General features: G+C 35.3%; 1 protein-coding gene and 1 long non-coding RNA gene across 2 annotated transcripts; both read right to left on the bottom strand.

The window, feature by feature from the left end:
• Positions 1-4908: 4908 nt before the first annotated feature.
• Positions 4909-6724, bottom strand: LOC150035506 (uncharacterized). Its single transcript, XR_016530228.1, has 2 exons — positions 6644-6724; positions 4909-5322 (listed from the first exon to the last, which is right to left on the bottom strand). It is a non-coding gene; the product is annotated as an uncharacterized LOC150035506 (long non-coding RNA).
• Positions 6725-21952: 15228 nt separating this feature from the next.
• LOC120079148 (uncharacterized) lies at positions 21953-22569 on the bottom strand. Its single transcript, XM_039033324.1, has 2 exons — positions 22228-22569; positions 21953-22129 (listed from the first exon to the last, which is right to left on the bottom strand). Exons 1-2 carry the CDS (start codon positions 22567-22569, stop codon positions 21953-21955), a joined length of 519 nt encoding a protein of 172 aa, XP_038889252.1.
• Positions 22570-25237: the final 2668 nt, after the last annotated feature.

Raw genomic sequence — 25237 nt, 5'->3', positions numbered from 1 at the left:
TGGGATAGGACACTAATAAAACAATAAAATGGCTAACTATTACATTAATAAAAGTCATCCGGTTCGAAACAAGTGAACGGGGCCTTGAATTGCTCGAACCGGACCAACAACCATCGAACTTTCTATAACGATCGCATAGTAAACATTGGCCGTAAAAGCTGCACGATCTTGTAGTAAAAGCTACACAATCTTGTAGTAAAAGCTACATGATCTTGTAGAAAAAGCTTTCTTCATCATCGTAGCATTGCTTTGAATTTCCTCCGAAACTCACCGCAAACAACACGAGCAACTCAAAACCGTAAATTACAGAATTGATCGCAAACAAATAAGCCCAAAACAGGGGTCCTTACAAACCAATTTGTAAATGAAAGCGATAAACTAAGCCCTATCCCGAACACATCCATCAACAAAATCCACATTCACCAAAAGCCATTCATCATATGAATTCTAAACGGAATGCAGAACAAAATACCTACCATCACTGTAAAAATCCATTCAATAAAAAAAAATAGAATTTGGGATCAGTAATCCAACAACCTGGCTCTTATACTAATTGAAGGAATTAAAAAAGAAAAGAACCTTAAGCGGAAGAAAGATCGTCCCAATTCCTATTTTTCATTGAATGTAAGTTTTACAGTAAATTAAGAACAAGATATGCATTTACATAAATTACAGCATGCTTTAACAAAAGAAAAAATTAGGATTTTAGAAACCCTTACCTTTATAGACTTTCTTCAAGTATCCCTCGACCAAGATCCGAACACTATCACGAAGGCTTCCTCGGTATTCTCAGGCAGAGAATCCAAGAGTAGTGGGCTTTGACTATTTTGGAATGAGGGAAATTAGACGAGTGGAGAGGAAGAAGTTTGGGGAACGTTCACCAACAGTCTAAAAATTTGCAGAACAATTTTATCTTTCTCACACTCTCTACTGTCTTTCAAAATCCAAATAAAAAAAAATGGCATTTAATATATATAAATATAAGGGACAGTTGCAAATATAGACATTAGATCCAAAGTATTAGCAGATATAACATAATGTAAACAAGAAATTGCAAATATGGCCAAATTTAAATAGTCTATCGGCGATAGACCATGTTATTGGTAGAAGTCTATCAGTGATAGACCAGATCACTAGCAAGAGTCTATCAACGATAAAAGTCTATTGCTGATAGACTTCTATATTTGTAATTTTTTTTAAATGATGTTATACACTTGGTTATTATTCCTAAAAATGCTACTAATTGCAATTACCCTAAATAAAAATATGATAACTAACTTATCATATTATATATATTAAATTATATGTTATATCAAATATAACATATAGTCTATAATTTTTAATATTGTATCATATACAATACAACTTATAGTTTCTTTTCTCTCTTATATGACATTTAATATAAATCATATTTATATTAAATTTAACAATTATGAATCCAATTCATATTACTAATATTTGAATCTTATTCAAATATTTATTTCCTCTCAATTAAGCTATAATGTATCAAATACATTATAATAATTATATCACATATAATTAACATAACTTAATTATATCATATATAATTAAACACCTCTATTAATTTGAACAATTCAAATTAATCCAAAAACTGATTCTCACTTAATCCTATTGAGCTACCAAGGGGACCTCATGGACTTGTAGCTTGAAACTCAAGCGATACATGAATAATTAATGAAACTCTTTAATTAAATTATTCACCATCCTTAACTGTCGAGCACTCCACTAAAGACCGACAGGTGCACTCTTCACACTACAGATATATTTATGTGTCCATTAGATATAACCAATCAACAGTACGATGACCCTTCACAAATTGCTCGTAAGTACAGCTAGGCCAAAATTGTCGTTTTGTCCCTCTAGTTACATATTAACTCCTTAAGTACAACCGATCCCTTTAATGAACAATAAATCATAGTCTAACTATGACTAAACTACTCTCAGGTCAGGACAGGGTGTGGTCCCACATTGTTCAAGCCCCAGAATCAGCCTTTAAGGGAGCAATTTATCTACTTACCCCTACCTCGGGGAATGAGTGAATTCCTTCTTATGTAGATGTATTTCCAGCTCCACAATCAAATGAATCCCCAAAATGGTAGGCATGTCGAGTCGGCAATCTGGCCACTCTCACTCATACAAATCAAAGAACTGCCCTCATAGGCAGGAGTTCACAACTCACTCAGGATTCAGGTCATATTACCTATGGTTATCTTTGTGAAATTTAATTCTCTATTATGAATAGTGTTATATAATGACACTAAACATTTCAGGGTCTGGTCTTATATAAACTCCTTTGTATAGAATATCCCTGCTCACTTGTCTATACATGATTGATCATATCATTGTAGCACTTTACAATAATTGTAACGCCTACAAAGAGGGTCATACTCGTAGTGTCCCCAAGATAAGGTACCTAACCTTATCCATCTACTACAGACCATTTAGGTTATCGCTTAAACATGATCCACCCGTATGTCTTTACATACATGTTTATGTTACTAGATAAACTTGGATGTTAGTTTATTGGTTTGTGATTAATGCAAATAAAATATAAAAAAAATTATTAAATAAACAATGAGTTTGAATAAAATATCATATATTTTGTTAAATATACAACGAGTTTGTTCAATATATTTACAAACTATAGGACTCTACAAGATCTAGGACATCAACCTCAACACCAATCTACAATGACGTTGATATGTCAAAGGAAAATTTTTCCTAAGACACCTCAAATGTTGAGTAGATATCAATTTTACATGAGACTTCATTAACATTAATATAAAATTAGTTGGTTTAATAAGAGAATTCTCTGGTATAACTATTGAGTGTTGAAAACTAAAACTTACGAATAATGAAACTTCAGTGTAAATAGTTTAAGATTTGATTTTTTACAAGTTATACTGTTTCATATTGGATCTAGAGAAATCCATGTTTTAACCTAGATGGTGTCTATTAGACTGAGTCAGAGTATTTTGCTTGTGAAGTAATAACCTGCTTATGTTCCAGGTGTCTTGAGATATTTGAAAATTGTTTTAGATATAACTTAATCTATTCACTTTATGCGATAACGTGATTCAAGGATTAAGTTTGAGACCATATGTGCTTCTAGTGGACGGAACATGGAATGTGAGTATATCTCATTGGTGAACAGATGGTTCTTATTGACATAACTATTTGTATTATATAAAAGGATTTTCTAGGCTAATGTGTGAGAGGATCTCCTAGACTGTCTAGGACTACGAGTCATGTCTCTAGTGTGTTAGGGCAAGTGAGAGAGCATGTAGGGTATAGTGTATGTCTTAAGATACATGTCTCACTGACTCATATTTTCCTGACTTTAGTGCAAATGAGAGATTGTTGGAGTGTATATCCTAAAGCCTCGTAGTTTTATGTCAGTTGAATCATTGGTTGATTAATTTTATATTACTTATGCAATAATCCATTGAACCTAAGATCCAAGGTTATCTAGTGTAACTTAAACATACATGTGGAGACATACAAGTAGATCATGTTTAAGTGGTAACTTAAATGGTTTGTAGTATATGGATAAGGTTGGGTCCCTTATCCTGGTAACACTATTGTTCTAGCCCACTTTGCAGTTGTTACAATTATTGTAAAGTGCTATAAATTATCTAATTCTGATCATTCTTGTGGAGACATGTGAACCAGGGTATCTTCCCAATTATTGTAAAGTGCTATAAATTATCTAGCCCGCTTTGCAGTTGTTCCAGCCTACCATTTTGGGGATTCGTCTGATTGGGGAGATAGGAACACAACTACACAAGAAGAAATTCACTCTTCCCTATAGATAGGGTAAAAAGATAAATTGTTCCCTTAAAGGCTGATTCTTGGGCTTGAACAATGAGCTACCTCACCCTCTCCTAGCCCGATAAAGTTTCGGTTATAGTTTAACTATGACTAATTATTCATTAGAGGGAACCGTGGTACTTAAGAAGTTAGATGTAACTACAAGGGTAAAACGGCAATTTGACCCAGCTATACTTACGAGCAATTTGTGAAGGGTCAATGTGCTGTTGATTGGTTATATCCAATGGACATATAAATCTACCTATAGTGCGAAGAGTTCAGCTGTCGATCTTTAATGGAGTGACCGACAATTAATGAACGTTGATTAGTTTAATTAAGGGACTTTAATCAATTAATCTTGTATAATTGCAGCTTCAATCTATAGGTCATAATATCCTCTCGTTAGCTCAATGAGGACTCATAGGAATCAAATTAACTTTGGTGTGATTTGAATTGTTCAAATTAATTAAAGTGAATTAATTGTAAAAAATACAGTTAAATAATGTATATTGATACATTATATAATATAATGTATGTTGATACATATTTATGAGAGAAATAAATATTTAAATATGATTCAAATATTAATTATATGAATATGATTTATATAAAAACTATATGTTAAAATTTAATGTGAATATGATTCATATTAAATTTAAATATAATTTTATGAGAGAAATAAATATTTGAATATGATTCAAATATTAATTTTTTGAATATGATTCATATAAAAATTATATGTTATAATTTATTGTGAATATGATTCATATAAATTTATGTATAGTTTTATGAGAGAACTAAATATTTAAATATGATTCAAATATTAGTTATATGAATATGATTCCTATTGAAACTATATGTTAAAATTAATATTAATATGATTCATATTAAATTTATATATTTTATTAGGAGGTGTTATAATTTGAATATGATTCAACTATTGCTTATATGAATGTGATTCATATAAAAACAATAGGATAAAATTAATATGAATTTGATTCAGATTAATACATTAGGTTATTTGAGAGAATAATAAACTATAGTTTATGTTATATGTGATAACATGTAGTTTAAATATATATTAAGTGGTTTATATATATATTAAACTCAAATTTTGAATTCGAATTTATTAAAAATAAAGAGGAGAGAGTTATAACTCCTTCACCCCTTAATATCTCTCCCTCTCTCAAGTAACAAATGAAGAAAGAGAAAGTTCTCTCTCTCTTATTCTCTTTCTCTCTGCGAATTTTATAGAGAGAAAAAACTCTCAATCTTCTTCTCCTTCCCTCACTCCAAGATTGCCCACACCTCTGCATGGTTCTCGTCCCTGAGAATAATGGGGAAGACCCCTTGGTGGTGTCCGTTCCTGTTTGTTGAGTTCATGAATGTCGAGTTCGTGAGATCGGGAGAAGACGACTTGAATTGGAGAGGAATGTGAAGATTTGGTCTTCAAGGGTATGTGATTTCTCAATCCCTTCCTTTCTATTTGAACTGTAAATAGCATGTTTAGGTTTATGTTTTTCCATGGTTTCCGTCACTCCATTATGTGCATTATGTAAAATGAAATTTAGAGATTGATGTGTCCAATTACTTCTACTGTAGGACATTCCAATCCCTTGAATTATAAATAAAAAACTACGTGCTAATATGAAAGTGTAACGTAAAGTATAAGATAACAATTATAAACAACAATGTTCAATATATTATAAAAAAAACATGAAGTCTAACATCAAAGTAAAAAAAATCTTCCACAAAAAAAACATTTCAATTTTCTTTTTGGACGTTCATTTTCCACTGAAGTTTATCTTGTCAAGATTTCCTCTTTTGCATTCTATTCCCAACAACCTAAAAGAACCAGAGAATGAATTCGATACAAGTATAAGATAGCAATCGAAGACAATCAGATGACAATATTAGAAACTACTAATTATGTGACAAAAAATAGAATGTAATCAAATGCCAATCATATAGCAATATGAGAAACTACTACCTATTTCAAATAATATAAGGTAGTCAGATAACAATCGAAAGACAATCCGATGACAATATTAGAAACTACTAACCATGTGTCAAAGAATAGAATCACAATCAAAGGACAATCAGATGACAATATAAAATATTACCCACACAACAAATGTCCATAAGAATTTTTCACTTAGATATGATCTTACAGAAGAAGAAACTGTAATTATCCTCATTCAAACCCTCAAACAAACTTTAGAAAAGCAGATTGAAGAATCTCTAGCTTCCTCATTCTATTAAGCTCAACTCTTTCGAAGCATTTTTTCTTGCTTCATCCAAAGCATAGATCAAGATTGAAAATCTCTAGTTTTAGAGATCCTACAATCCCCAAAAATGAAAATTAGTGATACTACTACTTGATTCAACGATATAAAATGTCATTAATTTTAATTTTGAGTTCCTTTTTAGCATTAGAAGTCACCACACCATTTACAACAACCTTCCAGACGAATTAAAGAGAAATGAAAATCGAACCAATGCAAAAGGAATTTTGAGGATTAAAATCCATCTCCATATAAAGTTGCAGTAAATTGCAATCTATCATCAATGGAATAATTATCGAATAATCAATACAGTAGAACAATACGAAGACCTAATAAAAGCCCTACAAAATTTAGAATCACCAAATATGAAAAATACCAGAGCAAAGAATGGCTTTAATTTTATCGAAAAATAACAAACATATAAGCTATAATAACATCCATCCTCTGCAAATCTCCAAAAAGAAAAGGAACAGTTGGAATCAAATACAAAAACATGAAGAGAGAAAGGGCGAAGGAGAAGAACATACTAATCGAAGACAAGAGATTTTTTGTTCCTAAGGTACGTGCACGAAGGGAAGGAAAATCGAGAAGCAACCCTAATTTTTCGTGAAGAAGAGGTAGTGAAGCGTGAAGTTATTCAAAGTTTTGAGGACATTTTCGACTTTTTCTTTTTTCATTTCAGTAGTGAAATTGGGTTGGACTTACTGATTTTGCCATTTCTACAAAAATCCATAAACATGGGCTGTGGACCTAATTTTAATTAACATTTTTGACATTTCTGTAACTGTCCCCTTTAATTTTAGAGAGAGAAATTGGAAATGTATTTTAGATAAATTAATAAGTTATATGTGGAGATGAAAAATTTGAGAGAGAGATACAACAACTATATGGAGTAAATAATTTTAAATCCATAAACAACAAATTTTAGGGGAAAAAATATGACTATTAGAAGAAAATTAAGCCTATGTTTTTAGGCAATTTGAAAATTGAAACTTGAAAATAAGAAATTTAATAAAAAATATAGTTGCATTTCATGTTGTCAAATATGTTCTTGGTAGGGAATTTAAAAATTAAATTTTAATTTAAACAATATTTAAAATGTATGCAATAATATATTTATAAGGAATAGTTGCAAATATAGTAATCAGATCTAAAGTATTAGAAACATTATAAACATGGTAAAATGATTAGGACCATCCAAAACCCTACGAAGTAAATTCAGCATATCATTCACTTCAGATTTTCGAGCATAAATGTTTTGAGCCAAAACCACAAGATCTTTGGATTTGGTTGCCAACACATGCATCACCTTTTTCCCACAAGGAGTCAGAAGAAATTTTCTTATGGGACCACTCTCAGTAATAGGAACATTAGTGTGTCCAAGATTAGGAATATGTTTCCCCTAATATAGCCTATAACTGAAAGAAAAAGTAGGAGGACGAGGATTAGGAACATCTGAATCCAAGAGAAGGTCACCTTCTTAGCAAGAAGAATCCCATAGATAAGTCTAAGGAAACACAAAGGGACTTTGGTAGCTTGAGACCCAATGTGGCATTTGATTTGGTTTAGAATGAAAACACCATAATTGAATTCAGCCGTTGTGCCAATCTGATACAAGAAACTCGCCAAGGTAGTAGAGAGACCAATTTTGTGAGACGACAGGCACCAATTTTCAATTCCAATCTTGTGGAGCAGCATATACTTAACACTGAGATTAGAACAAGGAAGTTGACCCTTCTTGAGCCAAGCATGTTTGACACTACCTGTAAGCTCAAAGACCAAATCAGACAATGAAGGACGCTGCTCAGTAACATCTTAAGGTACTTGGTGATTCAGGTATTTGTTAATGATAGAAGTTACAAATACAAAGCAGTGTCCCCTTACATGGACCTTCCTGTAGTCTGGGCTTCCAATATTGTTAAATTGATGTGAAAGATTAATATAAAATTCTCGGACAAGATTAGGGTACTAAGGCCCTAACTTCAACACAGTGTAAACAATATCAGCTTTCACAAGAAGACTCATAATCTTTAAAAAGGCTTGAGCTTGCTTGGACATATCTCTTTCAACAGCAATTCTTGTATTAACAATAAACTTCCATATTTTACCACTTTCCACAGAGTGGAAAGAGATATTGTCTAAAGGCACTGAAGGAATATCCTTCTTTTTCTCTCTTTTCTTGACTTTAGGTTTCTGAACATTCTAAACAGACACATCCTGAGAGTCTTTCACTAACTCTTCTTCTTTTTCCTCAATAGCAGAGATAGAAACATTCTTAGCACTGGGCTCCTCACCAGTAACTTTTTGCTTACCCTTTTGCTTTAACAGACTAATTGACACATTATCATCAGACGAGACATTAACTGAGTCAAGTGAATTCTCTCTTGCATCTTTCTTTTCACGAGAATTTTCACTCTCATGCCTTTTATCAAACAAAACATTTTAAGCATCATTCCCCAAACCCTCTTTACTCGAGATGCTCTTCTCATCCTCCTAATCAGAAACCTTTTGACTCACTTCTTTATCAACATCGTCTGATCCATTCACCTTACCAGAAGCAATGACATTTGATAACACATGTAAAGATTCAATTTCAACAATTTCATCATTTTGGACAAGTTTATTTCTGTTAGATTCTTCACTACTCACAGAAGAACGACTTTCAGGTAGGCTATCTCTTGACGAATTCTCAGAGACAGAAACCCTAGACTTTTTAACTCTACCTTCATTAATTCGAGTTTAATCAACATTCAAAGCATGCAAGACATCCCCAATAACATTTTTCATCCCTAGAGAGAACAAGAGGAAGATTATTACCTCCGAAATTTTTAGGCTCAAATGGAAAACATGACGATTCAACTTCAATGCTTGGACCCACAAAGTCCTCTGTGGTCAGTTTGAGAGAGGTCTCCCCCTTCTTCTTCTTACTTTTACCTCTTACTGGGGCACACAAACGTTTATGCTTAGCAACAGATGTGGTAACACTCTTCAAAGACTCAACATTAAGGTTTGAAACAGGCTTAGATTCTGTAACATTTTCCTGAGCATTTCCATCAAAAGAAACATCAACCTTTTTCTGGTTTGCCTTTTCTTTGTACCGCACCATTTTTTTTATTTTGAAGTATGAGTTCCCCTTCGGGTACTCATCATTTAGATAGAAATCACCACGGAGAACCCACGATGACCGAGGAAGATAAAAAGAAAGTGGGCATGAAAAAATCCAAAAATAACTTTCCTACCAAAACACAACCGACGAAAGTTATTGAAAAAGCACAAATAGTAAATATATTTCAACTTACACTGCTCTGCCTCATGAAATGCACAATTCCACATGTCCAAACTTGATGAGATGGGAATTAATTCCTTCATGGCCGATTCCAAAAGTTTAATTAGTTGCTACAAATCAATAGTACAGAGGCCTAGGGCAGTTTAGAGGGCCTCAAACTATTTAACGTCAAGAGCTTTTGTGAAGATGTCAGCAATTTGATTCTCATATCGAATATGTTTCAAGACAATATGTCTACTTTCAACCAATTCACTGATGGACTAATGTCTGATGTCAATATGTTTCGTCCTACTGTCTTGGACAAGATTTTGAGAAATATCTATGGCACTCAAGTTATCACAGTATAATGTCATAACATTTTGTGGGACATCGTATTCTTTGAGAATTTGTTTCATCTAGAGAAGTTGAGCATAACTGCTTCCAGCAGAAACATATTCGACTTCAACAGTGGAGAGAGACACACATTTCTACTTCTTATTAAACCAAGAAACAAGGTTTTTTCCCAAAAAGAAACATCCACCTGAAGTGTTTTTTCGATCTTCTGAGCTTCCAGTCCAACCTGCATCACAATACCCAACCAAGGAGCAGTTCGTATTAAAAGAATATAGAAGACCATACTCATATGTACCATTATTATGTTTGATGATCCGTTTGGCACCCAATAGATGACCCTCATGGAAAATACAGTGTCAAGTATGCTTGTAGTGAGATAAAGTTAACTTTCAATAATGCTTAGATACAAATTCTCATAAAATGCAAGGTCTATCAGAGTCTTTAGACATTTTAACATGAATGGGAGTAGGAGTTCTCTTTGTATGAGCCTTTTCAAGCCCAAACCTTTTTAGTAAGTCTTTAGCATATTTGCTTTGAGAAATGAAAATTCCATCTTTAAGCTACTTGATTTGGAGATCTAGAAAATATGTCAGTTCACTAACCAAACTTATTTCAAATTTATATGCATTTGATTTACAAAATGATCTACGAGATGCTAAGACATTCCTCCGAACACAATATCATTCACATAAATTTAGGTAATTACCAGACTCTCTTTTTCTTTCTTTACAAACAACATTTTGTCAACTCCCCCTTTCACATACCCCTGTCTGAGAAGAAATTCAGTTAAGTGATCGTACCAGGCATGAGGTACTGGCTTAAGGACATACAAAGCTATTTAAAGCTTGTACACATGATCAAGGTGAATAGGATCTACAAAGCCTTTCAGTTGCTCGACATAAAATTCCTTATTTAAGTGTCCATTGAGAAACATACTTTTGATATCCATCTAACAAAGTTTGAATTTTAGCAAGCAAGTAATACTTAGCAATAGTCTGATGGCTTCTAGACATGCTATAGGAACAAACATCCCATCAAAGTCGACACCTTCTATTTGGGAGAACCCTTGGGCAACTAGTCGAGCCTTATTTCTTGGAATTGTTTCATTCACGTCAGATTTGTTTCTGAAGATCCATTTTGTTCCTATAACATTTGCTAAAATAGAACGAGGAACCAACATCCAGACTTGAAGTCTTTTAAATTGCATCAATTCTTCTTGCATAACATTAACCTAACACTTATCTTTTAAGGCTTTAATTGCATTCTTGGGTTCCATAGGAGATGTGAAACAAATGTTACCGATCATTTGGAGATAGTCCACTTTTTTTTTTCTTGGTGGAACATTCAAGCTACAAGTTTTTCCAAGGCACTTGTTCTCTGACAAAAATAATTTCTTGTTTTTCTTTATATAAACATTGTCTTCATTTTAAGATGCTGGTGAAGGAACCTATGAAGGGACCATAAAACTAAAGCGGATCATCTAACATTTTTTCAATTTTATAGAGACAAAAAGAAAATATGCATTTAACCAAAAAATTACAGTAAGCATTTAACAAATTAAATAATCATAAAATGGGTTAGAAAACCCTTACCTATGAAAAACGATTATTCAATTGAAAAACCCTCGAAGAACACCACCACAGGAGGAGAGGGGCTCTGACTATTTTGGATTTATAGAGGGATGGATTATTGAGAAAGAGGAGAAGGAATTAAAACTTTTTTTTTTAAAGATAAAATATAATTGTACCAATTAATCAATGTATGGCCACCATCTGTGGGATCGAATAAAATTCGATAATTGTACTAATTAATCAATGCATGGCCACCATCTATAGGGATCGGAACCTATAACCATGTGGGGTGGAGGAATCGGACTTCAAAGTCGATAGTACAAACACTATGCCAGTTGAGCTACGCTCATATTGGCAGAAAGAAGTAAAACTTCACAGAACGTTTCTGTGTGTTGAGAGAAACTCAGTGTCCAGTTTTCACCAAAATTGCACAAAATGAGGATAACCTCCCACTCTCACGTCTGAGAAAGCAAAAGGTGGGGAGGGAGTTACAATTCCCTCCCAAAATTACTTTTTTTTAATAAAAAAACATATTAAATTAATTTTAATATTCACACACACACACACACATATATATGTGATAACTATTTTATCATACAATATATATTAAACTATATGTTATATCAAATATAACATATCATCTATAGTTCAATATTGTATCCAATACAATATAACCCCTATGGTTTAATTCCCTCAAAAACGATATTTAATAGAAATCCCATTTATATTAATTTTAATTATTTGAATCTGATTCACGTAATTAATATTTGAATCATATTCAAATATTTAATTTCTCTTAATTAATATTATAATGTATCAAATATATTATAGTAATTATATCATTTATAATTAAAAATTTAATTAATTATATCATATATAATTAATTTTCTCAATTAATCCAAAAACTGATTCTCACTAAATCTCGTTAAGCTACCGAGGTAACCTTATGGACCTGTAGCTTGAAGCTCCAACGGTACGTGAATAATTAATTAAACTTTTTAATTAAATTATTCATCATCCGTTAACTATTGGGCACTCTACTAAAGATCGATAGCTGCACTCTTCACACTACAGATATATTTTTGTGTCCATTAGATATAACCAACCAATAGTACAATGACCCTTCACAAATTGCTCATAAGTACAGCTGGGCCAAAATGACCTTTTTGCCCCTATAGTTATATCTAGCTTCTTAAGTACCACTGATCCCTCTAATAAACAATAAATCATAGTCTAACTATGACCAAACCCCTCTCGGATAAGGAGAAGGTGTAGTGTCACATTGTTCAACCCCTTGAATCAGCCCTTAAGAGAGCAATTTATCTACTTGCCCCGATATTAAGGAAGGAGTGATTTCTTCTTATGTAGCTACGTTCCTAGCTCCCTAATCAAATGAATCCCCAAAATGGTAGGCTTGTTGAGTCGGCAATTTGACCACTCTCACCCATACAAATCAAAGGATCGCCTTCATAGGCAGGAGTTCACAACTCACTCAAGATTCAAGTCATGTTACATATGGTCATCCTGATGAAATGTAAGTCTCTATTATGAACGACGTTATATAATGAGACTAAATATTTCGTGGTCCGGTCTTATACAAACTTCTTTGTATATAATATCCCTACTCACATGTCTTCACATTAATGATCAAGATCAAATCATTTGTAGCACTTTATAACAATTGTAACACCTACAAAGCGTGCCATACTCGTAGTGTCACCAGGATAAGGTATCCAGCCTTATCCATCTACTACAGACCATTTAGGTTATCACTTAAACATGATCCACCCGTATGTCTCTACATACATATTTAAGCTATAAGATAACTTTGAATGTTAGTTTATTGGTTTTTGGTTAATGCAACTAATTTTGAAATAAAATATCATATATTTTATTAGAAAAATAAAATGGTTGTACAATACAATTACAAACTATAGGACATTATGAGATTTAGGGCATCGACCCCAACAATCTCCCACTTAACCTAAAGTTAGTGGAGTTGTACAACGTAAAAGTCAACTAAAATACAAATTACACAAATCAATAAACTAGGGCATAACACGCGCCCAGTACAAATCTCCCACTTGCCCTAGTCTAAACGTGGCATGTCCCATAAACCCATACTTTACAGGTGGTCCTCAAATACCTTAGTCATGAGAGCCTTTGTAAATGGATTAGCAATGTTGTGCTCCGAAGCTATCTGTGAGACGATCACATCCCCTCGATGCACAATCTTACGGATGAGACGATACTTCTGCTCTATGTATTTCCCGTACTTGTGACTCCTATGCTCTTGGAAATTAGCCATAGCACCACTATTATCACAATAATGTGTGATGAGCTTGAACATATCTGGAACGACTTCCAGATCAATCAAGAATTTCCTGAGTTAAACAACTTCCTTCTAAGCTGCTACATACTCAGCCTCCATGGTGGAGTCAGCGATGCACCCTTGCTTGGTGCTCCTTTAGACTACTACCCCTCCATTAAAAGTGAACACCGATCCTGATATGAATTTCCTAGAATCTTTATCAGTCTAAAAATCAGAGTCTGTGTATCTTGTAAGGATCAAATCCTTAGAACCATACACATTCATGTAGTCCTTCGTTCTCTGTAGATACTTCAGGATATTCTTAACGGTGGTCCAGTGATCATATCATGGATTAGACTGATATCTACTGACTATTCTCACTGCATAGTAGATATTAGGTCTAGTACACAACATCACATACATTAGGCTATCAACATCAGATGCATAGGGAATCCGTCTCAGGACACTATTCCTTAGATAATATTACTCCATGCCTGAAAGGTAATTGATGCGTTAATTTTGTTAAGTGGAAATATGGATGATATGCGTTGATAGATTGCATTGTGCACTCAAGTTTCCTCAGCGGAATTCAAGTGTAAATTCCCTGGAGTTTCCTGGTAAGTCCAGGGTCGAACACAAAGACTTGTGAAAATAGTTGTGTTGGTAATGTTTATAGAAACTTTGTGGTAACTAAGTAAATAAATAAAGTGTTGGGTGTGTTGTTGCGTTGATGAAAAAAACGAAGTAAGTAAAGGCGGCGGATTTGAGAAAGATAGTTGCGTTGATAGATGCAATAGGTATGTGATGAACGGGTTGAGAAGATATTTAGCTAGCGTTACTCGGGAATGCGTCAAACCTTGCGATCATGTTACAACCATGCACAGCAAGTCATTTCCAAATGAAATGCAATCTTCTAAGTTTATGACGCATACGTTGAATGAAAAATGTCCATAGAGCTTATCCCTAAGTCTCTACTCTTGTCCGATGCATTGATGCAAAATGCTTAAAAGCAAGGTGACCGCATACAATCATACCTTATTGCTAAGATGCATGCGATGCGTTAATAACAAATAGTGCTCATTCCTAAGCATCTCCCATTTTGCGTTCTAATCTGGTTCTTCCAAACCTAGATTCTGACCCGACCTTCCCAAGTCTAGATCCTGTTTTTAGACTACCCTCCCGACTATCTCTAATAGATGAATGAAGCATACATAAACAAGATATTTTCAAAGAGGAAGATTCCCTCGTTATGCTAGCTAACTACTTCTCAACCCATTCAACTAATTTAGCTACTCATGCTTAAATAACAGAGAATGAACAAATATAGAGAAAGACATTCCATTCTTCTAACTGAGTTGAGTACAAAATGATAATGGAAAATAAAGGCAGAGAGCTTGATAGCCATTCCTTGCTGATCGAGGCGTTTTACACTGAATCTCTATTCTGATCTTTAAATGTTTCCGCTTCTGCAGGCGTCGACCCTCTCTCTGTCTTGGAGCTTCCGGTGCTTTCCCAAGCTTTCCGGAACGATCTATCGGCACACCTTCTTCCTCGCGTCCGCCTTAAAATGGAAGAAAACTATGGACAGAGGCATGAACTTGTAACGTGATGAAGTAATCGACTGCTTAATCCCTTCTCTGAAGAATGCACTTGGTATTTATAGAGTTTCCATGGTGAAAGGCGGCTTCTCTCTCCTGGTTGTATAGATGGGACAACTTTAATTCCTGACTGATGCGCCAGATAATTGCCGATAAAGTTGAATGTACTTTGTGACCGTTATCCAACTTAAATTGGATCCGACTGCCGTCAGCTTTCTGTCCCATCGATCTTAATTATCCTTTCACCTAGATGCACCCACCATGTTGTGCCGACCAAGTTGCGGTGATTCTTCTTGGGCGAATCTTTGTGAGCACGATTAACACAAAGTCTTGCGGTGAAGTTGCACTTGACCAATGTATTCCAATGATTGCAATCTCTACATTGCGTTAACGCATATCTACACAAAAATATACAGATCAACAGCTCTAATGCGTTGGACGTGTGCGACCGCAAATTATAGAATTTATGCTTAATGGACGCAATTTAACATATTTCATCAATGCAATCCAACATTATTTAAGAACTTAGTACTATGATAACGTGCATTTCTGCCCGTTATCACACCCCCAAATTTAAACAATGCTTGTCCTCAAGCATAAACTAAAGATTCCTTTAGCAAGTTAACCGCAAAGTTCTATCCCTAGATTTCTCAAGGATACTTCGTTCAAATCCTATATGCCAAAATTTCCTTAAGTCTTATTCAAGTCTCTTCCTAAAATATTTCTAAGACTTAGGGATTGCAAGCTTAACTTTCAAAAGGACTTTACTAAATTCTGGAACATCGCATGATTTATTTCAAAAAGAAAATTTCCCACCGGGGTGTCAAATCATTTATCCTTACACAAAAATTTTCTTCATTGCTATTTTTTTTTTTACCTTGCGCTGATCTGAGTGTTTTGCCTTCGTTTTGGCTTGCCCCCACGTGTGTCATGCAGACATCCAACTACAAGCATTGCACTCTTTCTCATACTAAACTCATACCAATTTGGTATTGGAGTTGCGGTCATTGATCTATGCATTGATCCTGGTGACTTACTTTCGTTTTGGCTTGCCCCCACGTGTGTCATGCGAACATCCAATTATGGGTAAGTGCCTTTCACAACTTAACTCTTATCAACATGGGTTTCCCATTGCGTTGACAGTGGAGTTGTTATTCTATACATATATAGAGAGAGAAAGATATAGCAAGGTCGAAAATAAATACCTCACCCCCAAATTTAAAATACGGCAATGTCTTCATTGCCAAAGGAAATTAAAATAAGTCATGCAATGATCATAGAATACATTGTAAAGAGAGTTTTAGAGAAAGCTAGCAAACCCCTAACTTTTAGAAATATTTCATGAGGTGACTATCTTAAGATAATTCTGATATATACGAAAGGCAGAGATGCATATTTGTCATCATTGAAATCATAATTGGCAAAGAAACAACATGCGGTGAACTACTAAATTTTTCTATTTGTCAAATGATTGCAGTAATTAAGAAAGATGCGGTGATAAGACTTCGAAAAGTGAAATGCAATATAATAGCGCAAAATTTGAAATAAAGATAAGAAAGAGTACACCCCCAAATTTTGCGTTGTCGCCCGCATTGTGTATTGATGCATCCATCCTTGCGGCGATTTTTGCTTCTGTGGATTGCAGTGATGGAGTGAGATCATTTGCTTCTTCGCAATCCTGTGCCTTAATTCTTGTAAACAAACAAAGAGAGTGTCAAATGATTTTAAAATAAAACAACAATTTTTTTTTTTTTTGAGAAATAAGTGAAATACTGATAATAGTAAAATGACAAAGAGTTGTTCAAGAGTTGAGTAAGGGATAGTCCGAGTTTTTCAACTTTGCAAAGACTGTGTCTGGCTAGAAATATCCTCCACAATATGCCTTTATCCGTTGCCCATTAACTTTAAATGTTCGACTGCCATCCTTGGTGATCAGTTCCACCGCACCATGTGGAAATATTGCTTTGATGATGAAGGGTCCGGAACAGCGCGATTTTAATTTTTTCGAGAAGAGCCGCAATCTTGAATTGAAGAGTAAGACCTTTTGCCTGATTTGGAGGTTTATAGTGCCTATGCGTTTATCATGCCAGCGCTTGGTGCGCTCTTTGTAAATCTTCGCATTCTCATATGAGTTAACCTTCCATTCTTCTAGCTCGACCAGCTGCAGTTTTCGCTCTTCCCCTACTTTCTTCAAATCAAAATTCAATTTCTTGACCGCCCATAATGCTTTATGCTCCAGCTCCAAAGGAAAATGACACGCCTTGTCGAATACCAACGCATAGAGGGACATACCTATAGGTGTTTTAAATGTTGTCTTGTATGCCCACAACGCATCATCAAGCTTCATTGCCCAATCCTTTTGCGAAGGTTTTACTACCTTCTCATGTATCAATTTAATTTCACGATTGGACACTTCAGCCTGGCCATTTGTTTGCGGGTGGTATGCGGTGGCCACCTTGTGGAGGATATTGTACTTGCGCAACAGCTTCTTTGTATTGTGGTTGACAAAGTGTGATCCTTCATCACTTATGATGGCACGGGAAGTGCCAAAATGAGTGAAAATATTTTTCTTGAGGAACTGGAAGATTACCACAACATCACTTGCGGTGCATGTAATTGCCTCTACCCATTTGGAAATGTAATCGATAGCCAATAAGATATAATGCTTGCCATGCGAAGGAGGAAATGGTCCCATGAAATCAATCCCTCAGATGTCAAATAATTCCAGCTCCAAGATAGTGTTCATTGGCATTGCGTTCTTCTATGAAATGCTACTGGTGCGTTGACACAGATCACATTTCATTGCGTAGTCAGTAGCATCTTTAAATAATGAAGGCCAAAAGAATCCATTTTGCAAAACTTTGGTTGCAGTACGATGTCCTCTTAAGTACCCTCCATATGGCGAATCGTGGCACTGTGACAATATGCGTTGTTGAGTAGCATTTGGTACGCATAATCGAATGATTTGGTCTGTACCTCTTTTATACAGATTCGGTTCATCCCAATAATAATGCTTGCATTCATGCTTGTGCTTCTTCTGTTAATAGTATGTGTAATCTTCAGGGAATTGTTCACAAACTAAATAGTTAACGATGACCAGGGAAATTCTTCTATGTGAAATAGCTGCTCGTCCGGAAACACGACACTCACTTCAGATTCATTGCGATCAACTTCGGGATTTTCTAATCTAGACAAGTGATCCGCAACTTGATTCTTTGTCCCCTTCCGATCAATTATCTCAATATCAAATTCTTAAAGGAGGAGAACCCATCTGATCAACCTCGCTTTGCATCCTTCTTTGTCATCAAATATTTGATTGTCGAGTGATCAGTGTGAATGAGTACCTTGGTTCCCAATAGATATGCCCGAAAATTTTTCAACGCAAAAATCACAGCCAGCAGTTTTTTTCAGTGGTGGTATAATTGATTTGAGTAGGGTTCAGAGTTTTACTTGCATATGCGATAGGGTGCAAAATAGTTTTCTTCTTTTGTGCTAACGCGGCTCCCATTGCGTACCTGCTTGCGTCGCACATGATTTCGAATGACAGTGCCAATCCGGTGCAATCAAGACGGGCACGATAATCAGCGCATCTTTTAAAATTCGGAATGCGAGACATTAGGTTCTTTCTTTAGATTCTCTCTCGAGTAACTCTAAAGGGATGTTTCGCACAGCATAAAACTAGACAATCGCATGCAATGAACTTCCTAGATCATGTTAGCTTAGTTCTTCTCAACCCATTCAACTAGTTTAGCAACTCATGCGTATTAAGAGAATGAGCAGATGTAGAAATAGAACTTTCATTGAATAGATAAAAGATGAAGTACAGAATAATCATGCAAGTATAGTAAAGAGCCTGGAGCAATTTCTTGCCACCAGGTGTTACACTATTCTACTCGTGCTCTAAAGACATTCTTGCTTTCACGAGAGTCAACTAGCTCTCGCTCTTATGCCCCAAGGTTCTCTCTCGAGCCGCCTTAGACGATCTCTAACGTCACCACTTTTCTCTATCTCCGCCATGAAATGGAAAAGAAAACTATGAATAGAGGTGTGAATTTGTAAAGTGATAAAGTAATCGACTGCTTAACCCCTTCTCTGAAGAATGCACTTGGTATTTATAGGGCATCAAAGGTGAAAGGCGGCTTCTCTCTCCTGGTTGTACAGATGGGACAGCTTTAATTCCTGACTGATGCGTCGGATAGTTGTCATCGATAAAGCTGGATGTACTTTGTGACCGTTATCGACTGTCAACTTAATTTATATCAGATTTCCATCAGCTTTCTGTCCCATCGATCTTAATTGTCCTTTCGTCCAGATGCACCCACCATGTTGCGGTGATTCTTTTTGGGTGGATGTTTGCGAGCACGATCAATGCAAAGTCTTACGGTGAAGTTGCGCTCGACTGATGTATTCCTATGATCGCATTCTTTGCATTGCTTTAATGCATTATTCTGCATAAAAATATAGAGATCAACTGCCCTAATGCGTTGGACGCATACGACCGCAATATTGTAGAATTTATGCTTAATGGACGCAATTTAACATATTCTATCAATGCAATCCAACATTGTTTAAGAACTTAGCACTATAATAACGTGCATTTTTTCCCGTTATTATTTTCCTAAATTTAGTAAGATTTGAAAAAGTTGTTGAATTAAGATTTCTATTCTCAGAAGTTCTCATGGTGGTTGTCAAGTAAATATGATTTACAAACGATAGCTGAAGAGAGACTAGATGCTCGTGGAGTGACTCTACACGATAGTCACTCAGCTGGCCGACTAGCTAAGGATCGCATAGCTTCTGTTAAACGATTGGGCATCATCTATACGATAGACTTGTCATCTCCCACTTGCTCAATCGTTTACACGATTGTTACTCCGATCTCTTACTTTAACCAAGTCCACATAGAGCCAAAACTTCTGAATTCTCACACCGAGAATACCAAGGTAGCCATTTTGTTGGTGTCGTACTCAACTCAACGTATTCGAGGTTATTGGAGGTTGTTCGCTGTGTTCGTGGTCTTGGAGTTTACTGTGTTCGTGATCTTGGTGATCGTTGTGTTCGTGGTCGCTGTGATCGTGCAGTGTAGCGGTCGTAGTGTTCGAGCATTCGTGATTACCATCTTGCTGTGAACGAGCATTCGTGATCAAGGGTGTTCAAGACTCGTCTTCAAAGGTATGTATAATTCTATCCCTTGATCTTTAAAAAAGCATGTTATAATTTCGTTTTGTGCATAGCTTTTATGTTTCCGTTTCTTGACTATAATTGTTGTTGTTCAAATACAACTGAAATTTGGAACGATCATTTCGCTGCTCATGGAAATCATTATATCCGATTTTCTTCAATAGGTAGTTTCAGTAGTAAGATTATTTAGCTCTAATTGCAAACTCTAGAAACTAGCAAGCTTAGCCTCTCCCTTGCCCAATGAGACCTTGAATCAAACCAAAGTAACAAACAAGAAAATATAAATTTGAATATTTAAGAACAACTTCAAAAGCACCAATCCTAAACCAAAAGCTTCTCAATAACTTAACAAAAACCCACGGGATAACACTTAAAATCACCCAAAAGGAAACACCAAGAAATCTCAAGATCCATACATATTATCCAAACATCATGGAAATTTGTATTAGGTCACAGTCCATGGTTCAGTCAAACCTAAACCGAGTAATCCATAAAACATACAACATGCTTAACAATCCAAATGAGTTTAGAGCCTTACCCTTCACCAAAATTCATCGATTATACCTTTAATTGGTTGGACGACAAGTTCAATAACCTGAAATTCTGCCCTAAAATCCAAAAATACGACGAGTACCAATAAATCAGGGCCAAAAATTTAATGACTGCTCAAAATCCTCAAGAAAACCCAATAAAAAACAATTAAAACATATCCTTAATCCAAGATTCCAGTGAAACCCAAACAATAGTGACCGGCGGCAGAAAGACTAATGGGTGTCGGCCAGATCTAATAAGTTGTCTTCGGACGATCGATTGAATGCAAACTGAAGGAAGACGTCATCCTTACGCATGACAGACAAAAATGGTGGTGAACACTAACCGAAGCAGCGATGACGGGGGGGGCTCTAGGCTAACGGTGCGCAAACGGGTCAGACAGTTGGGAGTTGACCGACTAACGACACCTGAAGGAAGCGATGCGGTGAACGCCTTTAGATCTAGTGAAGTGAGTGGTGCCTCGGCTTGTTGGACGGTGGCAACGGTTGAAAAAGAACAAAAACAAAACGAGGGGGGCTGGCGTCACTAAAAAGGAAAATTAAAAAATGGGGGAGGGCTCCCGCGGGAGGAAGGAAGAGAGAGCGAGGGTTTAAAAAAAATTATGTTATTTTATTGATAAACCATCTATTTTATTCTATTTTATTCTTTCCTTCAAAGCACAATTATATATATATATATATATATATATATATATATATATATAATCACAATCCTTTCCACTTCCTCTTCAAAACTCAAATTTTAAAATAAAACAATTCTCCCAATACAATCTCAATTTTTGACATTAACATAAAAATCGAAGTAATTCAGCATAAAACCCAAATTTTCCATTAAAAGAACTAAATTTCAAAAGTAACAAAAATATCCTCAATTATTACAAAAATACTGATTTTAAATTATGAAAAACTCGGGATGTTACATTCTTCCCTCCTTAAAAAACTTTTATCCTCGAAAGTGCATTCCTGAAAAAGCTTTGGGTATTGGGTTTTCATCTCACCCTCTCGCTAGCACGTAGCCTCCTTCAACTGGTGATTCTGCCACATAACCTTCACAAGTGTTATCTCCCTACTGTGTAACATTTTCACATCTCTGGTGAGAACTTCTACAGGTTTCTCTTCATAACTCAAGATCTCATTTAACCATAATGGTTCATAATCCACCACATGTGATGGATCTGTTACCTACTTCCTCAGGATCGAAACATGGAAAACATTATGAACTAAAGAGAATAACAGTGGAACGCCAACCGATAAACTACAGGGCTAATTCGCTCCAAGACCTCGAAAAGTCCAATGAATTGCGAACTTAGCTTTCCTTTTCTTCCAAACCTCAGAACACCTCTCATAGGTGCTACCTTTAAGGACATCTTAACACCAGTTTCAAATTGTAGGTCCTTACACCTAACATCGACATAACTTTTCTGTTTTCTCTGAGTTGTTCGCATACAAGCTCTAATATTCTGTATTGCCTCGTTTATGATTTGTACTAGCTCAGGCCCTAGCAACTTCCTCTGTCCTACCTCATCCCAACAAATAGAAGACTTGCAACTCTTTCTATAAAGCGCCTCAAATGGCAACATGCCGATGGTAGCCTTGTAATTGATATTATAAGCAAACTCCATCAAATGTAGGTGAGAGTCCCAACTTCTTGAGAACTTTATCGCACATGCGCATAACATATCCTCCAATATCTGGTTCAAACATTCTATCTGCCATAAGTACCTAACACTATTTGAAGACTCTTCCAAAAGTCGGATGTAAAATGAAGGTCTCTGTATAACACAATGGACACGGGTACTTTGTGCATTCTTACCACCTCTTTAGAGTACAACTACGCCCACTTGCTTACTGAGAAAATAGACTTCCCCATATAAAATGTGCTAGCTTAATAATATTCTAGCTTAATGAGCCTATCTACTATAACCCAAATAACAGTAAAGCCTTTTGCTGATTGGGGTAACCCCACGATAAAGTCTATAGACACATTCTCCCATTTCCTCTCTGGTCGCTTAAGGACTGCAACAAACAAGTTGGCTAATAGGTTCTGCTAGCATGCAACGAAAGCAAACAGAATCAATAAACGGAAACTTCAGAGGGTTTCTAAACTACATACCTTTGATGAATTCTCCCAATTCCAAGTTGCTCTTCATGAGATTCCAGCTCCAATTCAACAGTGAACCATCAAAAGATCTTCTCTACTATTCTCAACCTTGAATTTGAGTGGTGGAACTCACAATTGAGCTGAATTTGTGAAGGAAAAGGGAAGAGATCACAGGTGAAGGAGAAGAACTCAGCTGGAACTTTTTCCTCTAGTTCTTCCAACTTCCTTCTTTTTGCTTCTCACAAATTGAAGTGTTTTATCCACTCTTTTCATGTAGCCACTGAAGGAGACATTTTAAGGCCACCTCAATTCCATGTATGAAAATGGGATTTGTGTGTGTATATGGGAGGAACACCTCAATTTGGCGAAAATATGGGAAATTCCCACTCAAATCCAATTTCCAATTTTTGTATTTTTTTTAAATTCAAAATTTAATTAATTCAAAAATTAACTAAAATTGGATTGAATTAATTCACAATTAATTAAATTTAAAACATCGAAATTCAATTTCTCAAATTGAATTGAAATTGAAAATTAATTTGATTTTTAATTCATTAAACATATTTAATTAATTACATAATAATTTAATATAAAATATTAAATTAATCGCATACCTAATTTTAAACATGAATCATATTCATGTAATTGATATTTAAATCAATATATAAATATTATAAACTCTCCAATTTTGTTTAATTTCGATAAATTAAACGTTTAATTATATCATTATACAAACCCTAATTTGAATTCGAATTCAAACCCTAATTTCAATTTGGAATTCAGTTTGAGCACTTCAAATTGATATTATTTCAAATTCACTCAATTTATTAATTCAAGGTGCTCATGTTTTACAAGCTAATAGAGGGACCTTATGGACCTACAAATCATGAGCTTCAACGATTTAAGATTAATTGGCTAAAACTCTTTAGGCCAAATTAATCAGTATGCATTAACTATCAAGCCACACCACTTTTGCTCGATGGTTGCACTCTCCTCACTGTAGATATATTTGTGTCCACTTGATTTAACCACAATCAGTAAGTCGACCTTTCACAGGTTGTTCGTAATAACGGCTAGGTCAATTTGTTGTTTACCCCCGATATTACATCTTGCTCCTTAAGTTCCACTGATCTTCTAATGAATAATTAGTTTGTGATCCAATCATTCTACCAGATTCCTCTCTGATCTACCAGATCCAATTTGCTGTAATAACGGCTAGGTCAATTTATCTTTGTTTGAATCATTCCCTTCTGATTTGTTAAAGTCCTTCTTAGAACAATGAGGTCTCTGAACAGACGATCTAGGATTTTCGGCATTTTTTGCCATTATAAGGGGATATCCTGAACTAGTTGACTATTCATAGAGGAGATATCCTAAGTCATTGAAAGACATTTCAAAAGTTAGAATTCCAAAGAGAGGCTTCATCTTCTTCCTTAGACCACTCAACTTCAGGCTTGAGCTTCAATTCACCTTTCTCATTTGAGACTTGAGGATGAAACCACCAACTATAATAGAATTCGAGGATTTACTATCTAAGGACTTTAGGAAGGCAGTCATCCATCCTTTCCAATATGCATAGTTGGTTCCATCCAGTATATGTGGACAAGACGTAGAACCTTCTTCTTTTACTCCTTCCATCAGGACAAAGTAGGATCATAGCACCAGAGATAATGGTGACCCGCTCTGATACCAATTAAAAAAATGACAAGGAGGTATCTACTACACATTAACAATATTAGGCTTATGTTATAGCATTTCAGAAAGAAGAAACAATCATAACACCAGAGATTACTAACCTAGTTCGGTGTAACTCACCTAGATCTGGGGGAAAGATGCCCAGGAAATATAACTCTACTAATATTAATGATAAGAAATTACAACACAGTACTTATCTGTAATAGATGCACAATTATAGTGACTCTCGTACAGCTTGAAACTCAGCAAATATTCTAGGCTCCCCCTCGGTACGATCCCTCTCACTGTGTCTTAGGCTCCCCCTAAGTTGTATTATTAGTGAAGTAAACCTTAGGCTCCCCCTAAGATCGAGACTTCCTCTCTATAATGTTGAGCTCCTTTCAAGCCGTGAGACTCCTTCCCACTCTGGCTGTATCTTTCCTTTTAACATAAAGTACACTTTGCTTGAATGACTTAAGCTCCTCCTAAGTTTAAGAATTCCTTCTCAATAAATT

The sequence above is a fragment of the Benincasa hispida genome, chromosome 6 (assembly GCF_027475165.1).
Source record: "Benincasa hispida cultivar pf3 chromosome 6, pf3_genome.v1.1, whole genome shotgun sequence".
Taxonomy (NCBI): Eukaryota; Viridiplantae; Streptophyta; class Magnoliopsida; order Cucurbitales; family Cucurbitaceae; genus Benincasa; species Benincasa hispida.
This window is presented reverse-complemented; position numbering and strand designations above follow the sequence as displayed.

What these genes read in the sequence shown, in the direction of transcription:
- LOC120079148 (XM_039033324.1), bottom strand. Translation starts at nt 22,569, where the DNA reads ATGGAGTTTGCTTATAATATCAATTACAAGGCTACCATCGGCATGTTG. An exon ending in AATTCATTGGACTTTTCGAG is followed by an intron (nt 22,130 to 22,227) that starts GTCTTGGAGCGA and finishes CTGAGGAAGTAG; the next exon opens with GTAACAGATCCATCACATGT.